We start from the raw sequence: 15,023 nt of genomic DNA on the forward strand, positions 1-15,023 counted from the left end.
CAGTGCTAAACTTTCTCCATTTGTAGACTGTCTTACGGTGGACACATGAACCTCAAGGCTTTTGGAGATACTTTTGTAACCCTTTCCAGCTTCATTCAAGTCAACAATTCTTGATCGTAGGTCTTCTGAGAGCTCTTTTCTGCGAGGCATGGTTCACATCAGACAGTGCTTCTTGAGACCAGTAAACCCAAAACAGGTGTGTGTTTTTAAAGGGCAGGACAGCTGTCAGCAACACATCCAATGTCATCACACTGATTGGAGTCAAGGTTGGCTCACTCCTGGCTCCAATTAGCTCTTGGAGAAGTCATTAGGCTAGGGGTTCACATACTTTTTCCACTCTGCACTGTGAATGTTTACATCTTATGTTCAATTAAAACATGACAACAGCTAATGTTTGTGTAGTATTATTTTAAGCAGACACTGTTTTTCTATTGTTGTGACTTACATGACGTTTAGAGCACATTTTATGGCCAATTCATGCAAAACTCCACGTAATCCAAAAGGGTTCACATACTTTTTCTTGCAACTGTACCTCTTGTGCCCTTTTGCATAAGAAGCCAAAATTCCCTCCTTTTTCCTCACGCACAATGGGGTACGTTCTTATGCTTGCCAAGGGAAACTCGCTGTTGGATCGGGTCCCCTGACTTCCACTGATGCCAGAGTTGAAATACGCCTCAATATTTGTGCTGTGCCTCCTGGCAACAGCCTAATCTCCTGACTTCTGCATGGGCCACATTTAGAACTTTATTGTTTATGATATTTTTCTTTGTTTCCTCATAGCTACTTCAGTGAGTAGATTACATTAGTAGCCTTCTTCAGAATCCAACTGAAATTCAAAGAAATTGATATGAGCAGAATCTGTATTAATTTAGATCAATTGGTAGACAAATGTGAAGATGAATTTTTATTATAGTCCACTAGGAAAACCTGCCTCTGTCTGGCCATTTTGTATACCCCCATCTCAGAGGCAGTCATTTAAACAAGGTAGGCAGACTTCTATTGCATGTGCACAGAAAGCTGGAATCTGAATACTGATTTCACTCTTCCTCTCTCTTTTTTTTAAAAAACCCCCGCAATAGAACTACTTTGTAATTTCACTGTACCCCATAAGTTTCCAAATGATAATACCAGCTTCTACAGGGTAACTTTGGAAGTGGCCATTTTTAGATCAGGACTTCTTGCCAAGTGAGAAAAAAAAATGTTGCCCTTTCCATTGGTGACCTGAACCCACGATTTAGCTGCTCTGACTACAGCCATGATCCACTGCATTTCATTTGCCACATGGGAGAAATTCATCACCTTGATGCAGTTTCTGTGCTATATTCCGACAATCTAATTTAATTCCTCCTAAATAAACAAGCAGGACCTGGGGTGTGGATTAGAGATATAGATATGTAAGATGGATGTAAATTAGAAGGAGTTCCCTATCTTTCCCCTTCTGAACTGTCCCCTGTACTGCTTATAAGTAAACATTATTAACTATAAGGAATAGAGTAGGAAGGGAATAATAACCTGTGCAAGTAACCATTCTTCAACAATTAATTTCTATGGTTGTATCTTTGATTGCCAACTCAAGATTGCCTCTGTGAGTCACAAATCACAAATAGATATTACTACTTAACATGTGCTCAACTGACTATTTCTCAGTCTTTTTTCTTCCTTCCTTCACCAGCTCCAGTCAATAGCAGCAGCGATGGAACTTGTGCCTGCTGCTTGTTGACTAAAGCAGTCTCCAGTTTTCCTTAGCTTAGAGTACGAGTGTCAAACTTGCGACGTCACGTGACGTGTCGCGACGTATCATGATTTTTTCCCCATTGCCGGCAATGGGGTGGGCGCAGTTGTAGCATGATGCATCCAGCCCACGGGCCAGCAGTTTCCCCCTCCCTGGCTTAGAGGATTTTTTTTAAGTTAATCATTAATGTTAGAACAGTTAAGGATGTGGTACAAAACCAATTTTGGTCTCAAACTCAAAGCAAATTTCTAGACTCAAAAACACTGCATAGTTATTCCAAACTTTTGCACATCCTTGGTTTGAAGCACTTACATTCCGGGTCTCAATTTTTAAGAGTAGTTCCTAGATTAATATTGAAAAATTAAACATCTTATACCTCCAAACCTAAGGGATCTTAGCTTCCAATCCATGGAACCCTTGGGAAATATTTCTCCAGGTTTTGAATGGTGTGGATGGTATAAAAAGATTAAGATCCCCTGTTCTTACCTAAGGCAACAATTTCAGGCCATACTAGCTTTCAGTTGGGTTTCTTGCTTATAGAAACCTTCCTCTGTTATTCTGTAAACAGGAAACACAAACTGAAATCTCCCTTTCATCACTTCCATAAGATTTGAAAATCCTAGAAGAAAAGGAACAATTTCTCCATCCTAATCAATATCGTCCTGAAAGCATCAATTGTATATATCATACAATTTTGAAGAATTAGACTTATTTAAATCATAACTTTTTTGAGAGGATCGGCATTATTTATATAATATGTGAGATCAAAAGGATTTGTTTCACTTGTTCTATATTAGAAAGACATTCTGTCTAATAATTTAAAATTCATTAAAAATTAACCTGCATCACTGTAGAACCATTTTGCTTACCCAAGTCATGTTGTATGCTACAACACTTAGCATCTTCCTTATTTGGTCATACTTCTTGGGCCTGCTGAGAGTTGTAGTTCTACAACAACTTGTATAGATGAAAACTGAATTTGGAGTTCCTTCACTAGGTGATTTACTTCTGAGATTGCAAATTTCATGTGCAGTTAATTCTCAGGTGGTGAAATACAAATCATTGGGAAGAGACATAAGGGAGACCCTTGTAATAACAAATGATAAAGTGGCTAACAATGCAGAATGATGTTCATGAAGTTTTTAAACTTGTAATTTTCTGCAGAAGAACATGTAAAGTTTAATTTTTTTTAAACAGTGCTTTCACTTTCATTGTAGTTTGGAAGCATTGACCAGAAGTTAGCACTTGCAACGCGCATTCGTGGACATGTTCTCCCATTAGCTTTACAGATGTATGGGTGTCGAGTCATTCAGAAAGCTTTAGAGTCTATTTCACCTGACCAGCAGGTAATTGTAAGTTAGATCAATATTTTTGTACTTATATTTATAATCAAAATATAATCCCTTTTGATTAGTTCTGAAATATACTTATAACTTATTAGGTTATGATAGTAATCTAATTTTTAGTTTAAGAATACTCTGAATTCTGTTGACTTTATATAGGTTAATTGGTTGATAGGTTGAATCCAGCAATGTGGATTGTTATTGCTTCTGAGTTATTGTTTTGACTCCTCAGTCTAGTCTTCAGCTTTGGGTTTTTCTGGTGGTCTCTCATCTGAATGCTAACCAGGACTAACCTACTTCACATTTTAATACCAGCAAACCTTTAGCTAGCTGCTACTGTTTTCCCGAAAATAAACCCAAGCCTGATTTTGGGGGGTGGATCTAATATAAGCCCTACCCCAAAAATAAGCCCTAGTTTTGGGTCGAGGCCCTTACCTAAAAATCAAGCTAGGGCAGGGAGTGGAGCTGCCCCCCACACCCACTTACCAGGCCTTCCATGAATCGACACCTGCCTCTCCTTCCTGGCCTACTACTTATGCGGCATCCCCTGGCCAGTATTTCTCAGTCAGAAGGCCTCTGAGGGTGAAATGCAGGCCGGAGCTTCCATTCTCAGCTGCAGAATGAAGCTGCTCCTTCGGCTGCAGAAGAAGTAGGCCGGGTGAGTGGGGCTGTCGGTGACACTGCTGTGAGGTGAGTGGAAAAGACACCCCTGAATATAATACCTGGTGCCTCTTTTGGAGGCGAAAAAAAAATAAGACCAGGGGGAAACATGGTACGGACAATTATTTTTTTTAATTTATATCTTGACAATTGTTTATAGAAGTATTTTGTGTGAGGAACATCAATTAAAGACACGTATAACTTGATCTCTCATGTTATTTCCCTGTAGAATGAAATGGTAAAGGAACTAGATGGTCATGTCCTAAAATGTGTTAAGGATCAAAACGGAAATCATGTGGTACAAAAATGTATAGAATGTGTTCAGCCACAATCACTCCAATTTATTATTGATGCTTTCAAAGGACAGGTAATTTTTAATTTATTATTTTGTGAATGAAGAATGACTTCCATAATTCATAATTTAGGCAAATGCTAACTGCAAGCATACAACTTCAGCTTTGGACTTGTATTGTACAGTATAGCCTTTTATTCCAGAAGAGATTTTTACTTGGTGCCTGTATTGTAATTCTTCCTGCATATACTGAAAGTAGTTTAGTGTTGTTTAGTTTATTCAGTTTACAGTTATAGATATTTATGAAATACAAATTTCAAAACTTTCAATATTCCCGTTGCTTTTGACTTATCACTCAAAGATTTTTCTAGGAGCTGCTATGGTCCATTTGATGCTTTAGCTTTGTATGTACTACTGCAGTATGCAGAACTTCCTATTAGGGCTGGGAGATGGAATGTTCCATTCCTGGATTGAGTAAATTTCTAATTACTATTTGTGCAGGTGCATATAACAATATTTTCCTTTTTAGCATGTTGCTTTATCAAGGTGAACTGTAAAATAGCTATCCAAAATGCATTGGAGAACAAAGACAGATATTCAGAGTAGTCGCTCTTATTTTCTTTTTGAAATGAAATAGACTACCTCAGATATTAGTAAATACATTCCCTTGGAGCTGTAAAATTAAAATATTCCCATAATCTGACATAAATAAGGATGGGGATCATTCTAAAGGGTTCACACAGGTATGAGATATTATATTCTTATGAATAAAATCTTGTTATTTTAAGGTTTTTGTGCTTTCAACTCACCCTTATGGCTGCAGAGTAATTCAACGTATTCTTGAGCATTGTACTGCCGAACAGACCTTGCCCATTTTGGAAGAATTGCATCAACACACAGAACAGCTTGTGCAGGTTGGTAGTGTACTAAAATGCCAAGATGAACATAAACTATTCAAAATCATTATATGTAGATACTATTGGAGAAAATGAAAATTAGATTAAGTTGGGTATAATTTAACCATACTAATTATATATTATATTATTTAATTAGGCAGGATTGTGAATGTAAGCATGTGGCTAGCATGCGATCAGAGCTAAAACTAAGTTTCTAAGCCAAACAAAAATATGCTGTGTTGTTATTTCATGATTAGTGTATGGAGACCATTAGGAAACAAAGGCAATGTGCATCCCACAAAATAAAACTATTTAATCTCTTGGTTTGTAAGAAACAGAGTCTCAGTGGCTCATATGCAACGTTTCCTGGACCAGAATTCTTGACCACAGTACTCTACCCTCTAATAACCTCCAAGTTAAACTACCGCAGTAAGCTTTATGTGGACCTTTAAAAATCCACAAAAGCAGCAGCTGGGGCCAAAAAAAAGACAATTTTTTACTGATCTTGAATGAATTGTGCTCTTACAATCTCTTACTGATTGTATTACATTTAAGGCCCTGTATGTTAATTAATACTTGAAGAAGCATTTTCTTAGTATGCACCTGGCCAAACATTAAGATTTGCAGGGAGGAGGTGCTCTCTTTACTGGTTCACAGCTGTAAAAGGTAATTAGTCTCCCTTATGTACTCCAGCTTTAGAATGCCCTTTCCTTAAAGACCAAACAAATGCTAACGTTTTTTAATGTCAGGTGAAGACCTAGCTTTTTATTGATTTATATGGGCCTTTGCTGCAAACTCCCTGTGCTTTATTGCTCCATAATACTAATGCCTGTCCCTACTAGGATTCCAAGCAGAAAAGATGTTTTACAAGCTGGACATGCTTGCTGAATCTGTCAGTGCTTCTAGGGAACAATCCTAGGAGATCTCTCTGTCTGTCTGTCTGTCTGTCTGTCTGTCTGTCTGTCTGTCTGTCTGTCTGTCTCTCTCTCTCTCTCTCTCTCTCTCTCTCTCTCTCTCTCTCTCTCTCTCTGTGTGTGTGTGTGTGTGTGTGTATGTGTATGTGTATTGACAAGTGCAGGAAATACAATTCCACCAAAGGGAAATGTCCCATTTTGGATCTGGATTAATTGCACATCCTTAATCTCTAAGTGGTTCCCATTTATGGTAGATGTGATTTACCAGGGTGATTGCCTCTCTCCTGCATCTCCTCTAGGCCAAAGGAGAGCTAAAAGGAATGGCAAAGCATGCTACCTTTGAATTCCTCCCTCCATGTTTTATACCTGGGCTTCAGAAGAACAAAAACATCCTATAAAAGTGTTCCTTCCTCTCCCCTCCCCCCCCCCCAGAACGCACTGTTCCAATCTGCCTTTTCCCAGCCTGGGCCCATGGACCAAATGAGCAGGGCCAGGCAGCTTGTGTCCATAAAAGGGAGTCTGGTGTATCTTGGAGCTTTCCATGGGAGGAACTAGTCAGGACAGCAGGTTGTTCTTGCTGGGAAAGAAGAATGGGAAAGAGCTCGTTTGGGGCTGTTGTTGGGGCAAAGAGTGATCAAGGAACAACTCTGACTGGCATAGCAATCGAAAGGTGAATGGGATGGAAAGAAAGCCTGCACCTTTTAACTGTTGACTCTAGTGGCAAATGGCGGGGAACTTTGACCAGATGCACATTATAGAAGTAGAAGAGGGATAAATGTTTTCCTCCCAAAACTATGTACCTTTTGTATCAATTTTTGAAACTGCTTTGGTATTGTAGTTCTTGACCTAATGAAAAAAAAATCTTCACATAGCACCTCAGATATCTCACCCTGCTTATACAAAAATTAATGTTTAAAATAATTCAGAAGCAATATAATGGCACATTGCTTCTTTTTCCAGCAAAGGTGACTGGAATATGTGAACTTGGAGGGCACAGAAAGTGGAGCAATTTGTATAATTGTATAAATGGTGCCTCATGAGTAACCCATGCTTAGTTGATCTTGTCATTTAGCATATTAGACAGATATGCCCAGGCCATTGAAATAGTGTGCCCTCTTTCTGTTTGTTTTGGCTTATATTTGTCTTGGACATGGCCATTTGGCTCATATATCTTACATTTTTAATGCCGAAGCATTTTCCTGCAATGATTAATCACCTCTTTGACTTTAACATTTTAAAAACTAATGATAAGATGCTGTTAACTAATTTTAGGATCAGTATGGAAACTACGTGATACAGCATGTTCTGGAACATGGCCGCCCTGAAGACAAGAGTAAGATTGTTACTGAAATCAGAGGGAAAGTTCTGACTTTAAGTCAGCATAAATTTGCCAGGTATGGTAAATAACAAATTCCTAATTGCACTGGGCTTGGCTAGTTGGATATTTTAAAAAAGTGGTAGCTGAGTTAATCCTTGAAGAAAAAAATACATTTGAAGTTGGTAATATTTATATTAGGAACAGCCCTAAGCAAAATGGTACTCAAAGAAGTGTAAACCTTTATATTCTCCACACTTCTGCTAGGAAGGTACCTCCCCCCCCCCCCAAAAAAAAAGCAAGAAGTGGAAAGAAGCCAAAAAATCTAAATGTTTTTAGCCAGATATTTTAGTTGTGCGTTTAAAGTTAAAAGTCAGCAACAAGATGGAGATTATAGGCTAAATGCACAAATCAGTAACTGTTGAAGTAAGATAATTAATAAGAATGCTGGCTGATAGTGACATGATTGAAACCAGAAATGAAAACATAGGACAGCTGGTTCCGAGTTTTCCAAGTTAGTTTGTGTACAGCTGTATAATACACATAAATGTATTTATAAATATAATGTGGAAGAAGATTTCTGTTTGCATAATAGGAATGTCCCATCCTCCACTCCCTTCCCCACCAGTCTTCTATTCCCTGTACCACCCAAAATCTGAACAAAATGTTCAGGAACTACTCAGAGTACACTTTGTGGAAAAAAGGCCAAAGAGCTAAATTGTTGTAGGAGTTCTCAAATATACTGTATATTAATGATGTAGAGAATGCAGCTGATTTTAACACCTTGGTTCCCTCACCTGCCCCACATTCTTTCAGAAATAGGGAAAAAAGAATGTGAACGGTTGGGAGGGGGGGAACGCAGAAAGCTAACAGTTTCCTGTAGAGATTAAGGCAACAGGCTAGAAACCAGGAGACTGTAAGTTCCAGTCCCGCCTTAGGCATGAAAGCTGACAGGGTGACCTTGGGCCAGTCACACACTCCCAGCCCAGCTCCCCTCACAGAGTTGTGGTTGTGGGGAAAATAGGAGGAGGAAGGTGGGTTGGATATGTTCACTGCCTTGAGTTGTGTGTAAAAGTGGGAAATAAGTGAAACGGTGAAATACTTTAAAATTTTGATCAGGAAGTTTGTTACCAGTGCAATGATGTGGAGGAAGTCTATTCATTTTGCTGAGGATAGTTCTTTTGCCATTAAAAATACAAAAATTGTTCACAAGAGCTTTTGATCTCCATTCTGTAATCCAATAGATTCCAAGTTTTCCTGATGAAGGGCAAGATTCTTAATTTTTCAGATGAAAATGGGGCGGGAGGTATTATTTGTTTACTTTTGTGCAAGTATAGAGGAATTCTCAATTTACTTGCATAGCTAAGAAACTAATATGCATTTCAGCATAGTTTTTGGATTTCAAATGGAACCTAAGCAATTACTCAAGGAAAGGGTTAAAGGAAGCTCATATGAATTGCAGTTAGTATGAGGGCAGTAATTTTGTTGTGTTGACAGAGAGTTCAGGTGAAATCTCTTGTTTATTTCTATTGTTCAATCTCATAATGTTTACAGCAACGTGGTGGAAAAATGTGTGACTCATGCATCTCGTGCTGAAAGAGCTTTGCTGATTGATGAAGTATGTTGCCAGAATGATGGTCCTCACAGTGCCTTATACACCATGATGAAGGACCAATATGCAAACTACGTTGTTCAGAAGATGATTGACATGGCAGAACCTGCTCAGCGTAAGATTATAATGCACAAAGTAAGAATGAAATCTTTCAGTTGTTCTGCTTAAGAATTACTTCCATCAGCAGATCAAGGAAAGAACAATTCCTCATTCCCTTTTCCATGTTATCACCCAAATAGATTTGAAGGGGAGTACTGTACGTGTTGTCACAGGAGCTGGCTTTTTCCTGTGAATTTATTGCAAAAATTTAAAGTCTTCACATAAAAATTAAATACTTTCCAATATTTGTAATTAGACTTGATGCCATTATGTCTGCCACTCATCTCCTGTAATGCCACTTTTAATTTCTCATTTTGTATAATTTAATAGCCCATATTAGTTTTATGAAAAATGAGATAATTTTAATTTTTATTTTAGTCTTCCAAATTTCTCTCTGAAATCTTCTCTCTTTATATAAACGTTAACAGAAACAAACTTTAATTACCAATAGCATTCCTTATAAAATTTCAAATATTATAGTGTTCAATTAAAAATTACAGTGAGGAAGAACAATTAACTGCTTTTAAAAAAACCTAAATTTTATCTTCACCAAAATGTAATCTTGGCTTGAATCCATGCACACCCTTCTGCAGTCAAAAGTTATATCTTCTTGCACAAGGTGGTCTTTTATCATTGCTCATTTTTTGCTGGAGGCCTCTGAATCATCTATCTCTTGTAGTGACAGACGGGAAAGAAAGTAAGAAATTTGTATTCAACCAGTTTGGTCTACATTGGGTGCTAGGAATATTTGGCCCGGGAGCTTGAGTACAGACCTTTTAGGGCTGAAATTTTGAGTGTTGAGTGGCACCCTTATAATAGTTATCTTTTTTAAAAATGTGAAAAATACTATTGTTGGAAATTTTAGAGCGCAGTCCTGGGTTCTACAGGAGAAAAGCAGGGTGCATGTAGCCCATTTGTTTCTCCACCTTCCTGTAGATCCAGTACACAAAGGGCTGCACAAAACTTGGATTCTGTGATTCAGTTCAGTATTGCTTAATTGAATCTCTGGAATCAAATCCAAAAATCAGATTGGCTGCCAAATCAATTCAGAAAATCAAACACCCAATTTCACGCACTGAATTCTAAAATCAAGAATTGATTTGTTTTTTGAATCAGTTTGAATCAGATTAGAACTAATCTACACACCTCTACTGCTTAACTGCTAGCTAAATGAACATTATCAAATCTTTAACCTAGAACATCTCAGTTTAATGAAATAAATAAATGGCTATCCCATGTTATGAAAGTATCATTAACTTTGGGGTAGCATGATTCATTTGTGGATAAAAATAATTGCCATGCTTTAATGTAAATCTGTTCTTGAATTCAGCGTTTTAAGTTCATAATTTTTTTCTGTCTGCACATTATTTCTTTGTCAGATATATTGTCATACGCATAAAATATGGTATTTCTGTTCGACTGTGTTCTAGTTTACAACTTCGTATCTGTTAAAATAACAAATTGCCATTGGGCTCTCTGTGATCCAGAAAAGCTTGGTCCATTTTATTGTTTCTTCACTTCTATGTTTTACATACAATATCCCTACTTGAGCATATTGAACCTGTTCCCATGCAACCCAGAAATAGGAGAAAACTCTAGTTAATAGGCATTACAAAGCCTATTGCATTTGTATGCACACTGATATAGCAGTTTTACTCACAGTTGGTTCTTAATCGGGGTCTTAACATTGTTCACAAATATTCATGGTCACATATATTAAGAAAAGATATCTTGAACATTTAGTGAAAGATATGTTATATTTGTCTTTATCCTTCTAACTCAGACATGTCAAACACAAGGCCCGGGGGCCGGATACGGCCCGCAAAGTCGTTTCATGTGGCCCGCGAAGCCATCCTGGAAACAGTGAGGGAATGGCCCCCACTGCCTTGGCCCTGGCCCAGAGACCCTCCTTTTGCCAGAGACCCTCAGATCTGTCCCACTCCTGCCCAGGCCCCCATAGGCACCCTTGATGCGTAGGTCATACGCACTCTAGCCATGCCCACCCAGTAGGCCACGCCCACCCTGGCCATACCCACCCGGCCCCTTGAGGGCAACCGCAGTGCTGATGCGGCCCTCAATGAAATTGAGTTTGACACCCCTGTTCTAACTTTACTCTTCGAAATGGCAATTTTGATGATGGGAGTGTTTAATGGTCCCAATTTCTTGCTTCCAGATTCGACCCCATATTACAACCTTGCGTAAATACACCTATGGGAAGCATATCCTTGCAAAGCTGGAAAAGTATTACCTGAAGAACAATGCTGATCTGGGGCCAGTTGGAGGACCACCAAATGGGATGCTTTGAAGATAGGTTTAAGGAGCAGTCAAAAAGATTAATTGTATTGTGAATTATCAAAACACCCAACTTAACTAAAATTTTGTGATTTTTTTTTAAAATATATTTATTGACTTCATCCATTTGTAAAAATTTTATTCATGTGTATATTTTTGGGGAATGAATTACAACATATTGCCATTTCTAAACAGAGACCTATCAGATTGCAAGGCTTACAAAGCACAGAATGCCTGTAAATGATGTAACTATCAGAATAGCTCTCCCATTTTGTAAATTTTTACCTTGTAAAGTCACTGAATAAAATAGTTTTTAAAGGGAAAAAGTACAGTATTCTTTTAATATACTGACTTACAGTCTGGTAGGTCTGTCCACCATCATTGCACAACATGTTTATATAATTGTATATAGAATTAGTTTTCATTTTTCCCCTTTGTGTGGAATCTTTTTTATAACAGTTGAAAATGAAGCAATTGCATAATTATTATTTAACATGATACAGAAAGTTAAGTTCTGTATTTTGGTGGTTCACAATTTTATAGTCTCAAAAGCAATCAGGGTACTGCAAATATCAGTAAAGAAGTTGTAAAATGTGAACACTGATGAGTAGTTTCCACCTTTTACTCTGGAAATGATTTTTTTAAAAAAAACAGTGCCCTTTTCTCTGGCTGTATATAATTTAATATTTAACTAATGGTGCAAGAATAGGGTATAAAATCAAAGTAGTACTTCTATCCAGCAATGTACTGTCTGGGAAAGAGTGAATTCAATAAATAAATAGGCAGACAGTTTGGTGTAAGATGTGTGTTTTGCTTTGCATATACAATTGTAAGATGGGATTTGAACATTGAGCATATGCTTGAAGTAGTAGATGAAATTGTAGGCAATTAATGGAGGAAAGAGCCTACTTAAATTTGATAGCGCAACATCTAAAGCATGATTAAATATTCAGATGGATTTTTTTTTGCTTCCTTATAAATATAAGCATTATATAAGTATAGTTAATAGATGTAAGTTTACCGTTTGTAAACAGATTCCTTGTTTTCAATGTTTTAAAAGCCTTGCTAATTAAGTAGTGATGCTTACTTTGGTTGTACAGATGTACATTTGTAAACCTTCATGCTGTAAATGTAATTTGTTTTACCCCTTTTGGGAAGAAAATTTGCATTTTAGTGTATATTCATATCCCTGCCCCTCTACCCTGACATAGTGTTGTATAATGTAAATTTATTTCGGCAAATCAAGACTGATTTTTTAAAAATTCTATCTTTATATGGTTTCAGAGATATGATTCAGCTTTCTTTGATCTGTTACAAAAATCTTTGTTTATTACATAACTGTTCTGTTAATATGGACATTTTGGAAACTTAAATCAGTTTAAACATTAATAATAAAGATAATTAATGGACAGAAATACTGATGACAGAAACCAGTGCTTCTTCCATCTTAAATGTGGCACGATTTGTTTTTGTATAAAAGAATGCTGTATTTTTGAACAGCTTGTTTCATCCTAAAGCAAATATGTATGATACTGTCAATTTAAACACAACACTGTAACAGTAAGATAAAGGTGTACATTTACAAGCGGCCTTATGTACATTTCCCAGTTTACTTTTTAAGGCAAGAATTGTGACTATATGTGTATAATTAAAATCCTTTTTAATCCTTTGCCTTTGAAGATATTTTGGAAAGACATTTACTTTGTATATTCAGTTTCTGAAAGATAAAATGCATTGTATTTTGTTCAAGCTGGCATTTTGTATAAGCGCTTCTTCATTTTTTCTGACATAATAGAGGTGCTTTACCTCAGAATTATTGGAGGGAGTGACAGTTAACAGCATATGCAAAAGTTTTGGGGTAGAGGTCCCAGGAAATGGAAGAGAACAGTTTATCCCATTTATGCACCACCTTAATAGAAACATGCAAATACCTGCATACCATATAAAAATTAGTTTATTCCAGTGTTGATTTTTTTTTAAAAAATACCAACCTAAAAACTCTATGGTAATTTCTGTTCACAATAGCTTTCTCTCCATTTACATAATTGTTAAATATGTAATAATTATATTTGCTATAGATCAATTTTCTGCTAGAAGTTGGAACTTGATAGTATTCTGAAATTTCAGTGAAATTTATCTTCTCATCCAAAGAATATGAGTTGAAGAGTTGGAAGAGCATAGATCTTTTGTACTCCGCTATATGTTAGATAGCCTAAATGTGTATAAAACGTAATTCAAATATAATTTACTGCTCCTCAATATATTGCAAGTCTATCCTATAACCTATTGGCTCGATTAAGTGATGTATTTATAATACAGTGAATACTGTTCTGCTAGCTGACTGAAATATATTTACACAGAAGTATGGAATAACAGGAATGATTTTCCTCAGCTAGTAGCTGGAAACAATCTTACATATGTTGAAAAAGTCTCTATTTCCCCCCTTCCCCCCCAACTTCTTCGATATGTCCTTTGATGTAGATTTGTTTAGGTCTGCTCAGCATCTAGGCCGCTATTAGTTCATATTGAATGATGTAATGTTCATTTGTAACATGCTGTAAAGAAAAATGAAAATGAAAATGTGTAAGTTTATGCAGTATGTTGGTCTTATGTTCTTCTTTCCAAAAGGTCCACTGATTATATTAACTACTCTACTTTCTTTGGAAACTTAACTATACTAGGCCGAAATAAGGTGCATCAATTTTTTGTTTGTGGATTTTTTTATATTATTATGGTTGGTTGCACAATCAACCATATGCTTAGACTGGATTTGGCATTTTTGACCACGTGTTGAGTCCTTCCCAAGAACTGGAATAAGCAGATGTTGCTATTTAATAATATTAAAGGTATTGTATTAGTATGGTTGGTCACGCAGCCAGCCAGATGGTTAGACTGGACATTACATTGTTAATCCACTTACCAAGTTTTTATTATCAGTTCACAGCAGTCTGAAGTCACAGCTGCCCATTCTTTAGCTGATGTTGGCCTTCATACACATAGAGTTCTTCCCAAGAACCTAGGATGTCATAATCATAATGTATCAGCGTAGTATATCTGGGAATCCAAGTAGTGTGGCCTTTTGCAATTGACAAATGGAAATTTTGTCAATGCACTGATTTTCTAAGTGCTGTCCGAGATTTTTTTTTGTTATGGCACCCAGTGTGCCAATAACCACTAGGACCACCACTATTGCCAGTTTATGTCACTTCAATTTCAATTTTCAGATCTTGAAATTAATATTATTATTTAGTATAAACATGCCACCAATCAAATAAAGTGCCAGTTATGCTTCAGTTATCTGTTAATTTCCCACTTGTTAAGCCACTTATAAAACAATCCCTTGCAACTGACCTTGGTAGCTGAAGATAATGGGAGTTGTTTAAAATGAACCTTTGTAGTAATATTTGATCCATGTGTTTTCTATAGAAGCTTCTATGTGTTCTTTTTAGAAACTCAACTGGAAAGTACAGGACACCTGAGGTCCCAATATTTGTATATCCGAATTTGTATATCTGTCACACATATGTATATATTGGATAAAATATATTGTAACACCCATTGTCTAATTACTATTGTATAAATGAAAACATTCTGAATGATAATTAGATACTATATCTAAACCAGTTTTTTACCTATGTATAAGAAAAGACTTTACTTTTTAAATTAATGTGCTTTTTTATAAATTAGAATTTACTTGAAGGATATCTGTTCTTTGAAATCTGACTTGGATGCATGAAACATCTTTTCCTCTATAAAATTGATGAAGAAATATTTCTGAGTGAATCTATTCAAGAGAAGTTATCCTTGGAAAATTTGAGAAACTTATGTTTTACACCAATCGCAGAGCCCCTTAATCCTTAGAAATGGC

General features: G+C 36.6%; 1 protein-coding gene across 10 annotated transcripts in view; it reads left to right on the top strand.

The window, feature by feature from the left end:
- The window catches only part of PUM2 (pumilio RNA binding family member 2), an 85,414-nt gene extending 72,505 nt beyond the window's left edge, over positions 1-12,909 (top strand). For 6 of the 10 annotated variants that reach the window (XM_083376558.1, XM_083376566.1, XM_083376564.1 and 3 more), the window contains 6 exons: positions 2,950-3,084; positions 3,965-4,102; positions 4,816-4,941; positions 7,110-7,231; positions 8,707-8,899; positions 11,037-12,909. In XM_083376558.1, the coding sequence (XP_083232684.1) occupies positions 2,950-3,084; positions 3,965-4,102; positions 4,816-4,941; positions 7,110-7,231; positions 8,707-8,899; positions 11,037-11,168 (846 nt within the window). In that variant the 3' untranslated portion in view covers positions 11,169-12,909. The remainder of the gene's footprint in view (positions 1-2,949; positions 3,085-3,964; positions 4,103-4,815; positions 4,942-7,109; positions 7,232-8,706; positions 8,900-11,036) is intronic. The other 4 variants (XM_083376562.1, XM_083376565.1, XM_083376563.1 and 1 more) reach the window with 1 other exon arrangement.
- The last annotated feature ends 2,114 nt before the right edge of the window (positions 12,910-15,023 follow it).

This window comes from Vipera ursinii (assembly GCF_947247035.1).
Source record: "Vipera ursinii genome assembly, chromosome: 1".
Classification (NCBI taxonomy): domain Eukaryota; kingdom Metazoa; phylum Chordata; class Lepidosauria; order Squamata; family Viperidae; genus Vipera; species Vipera ursinii.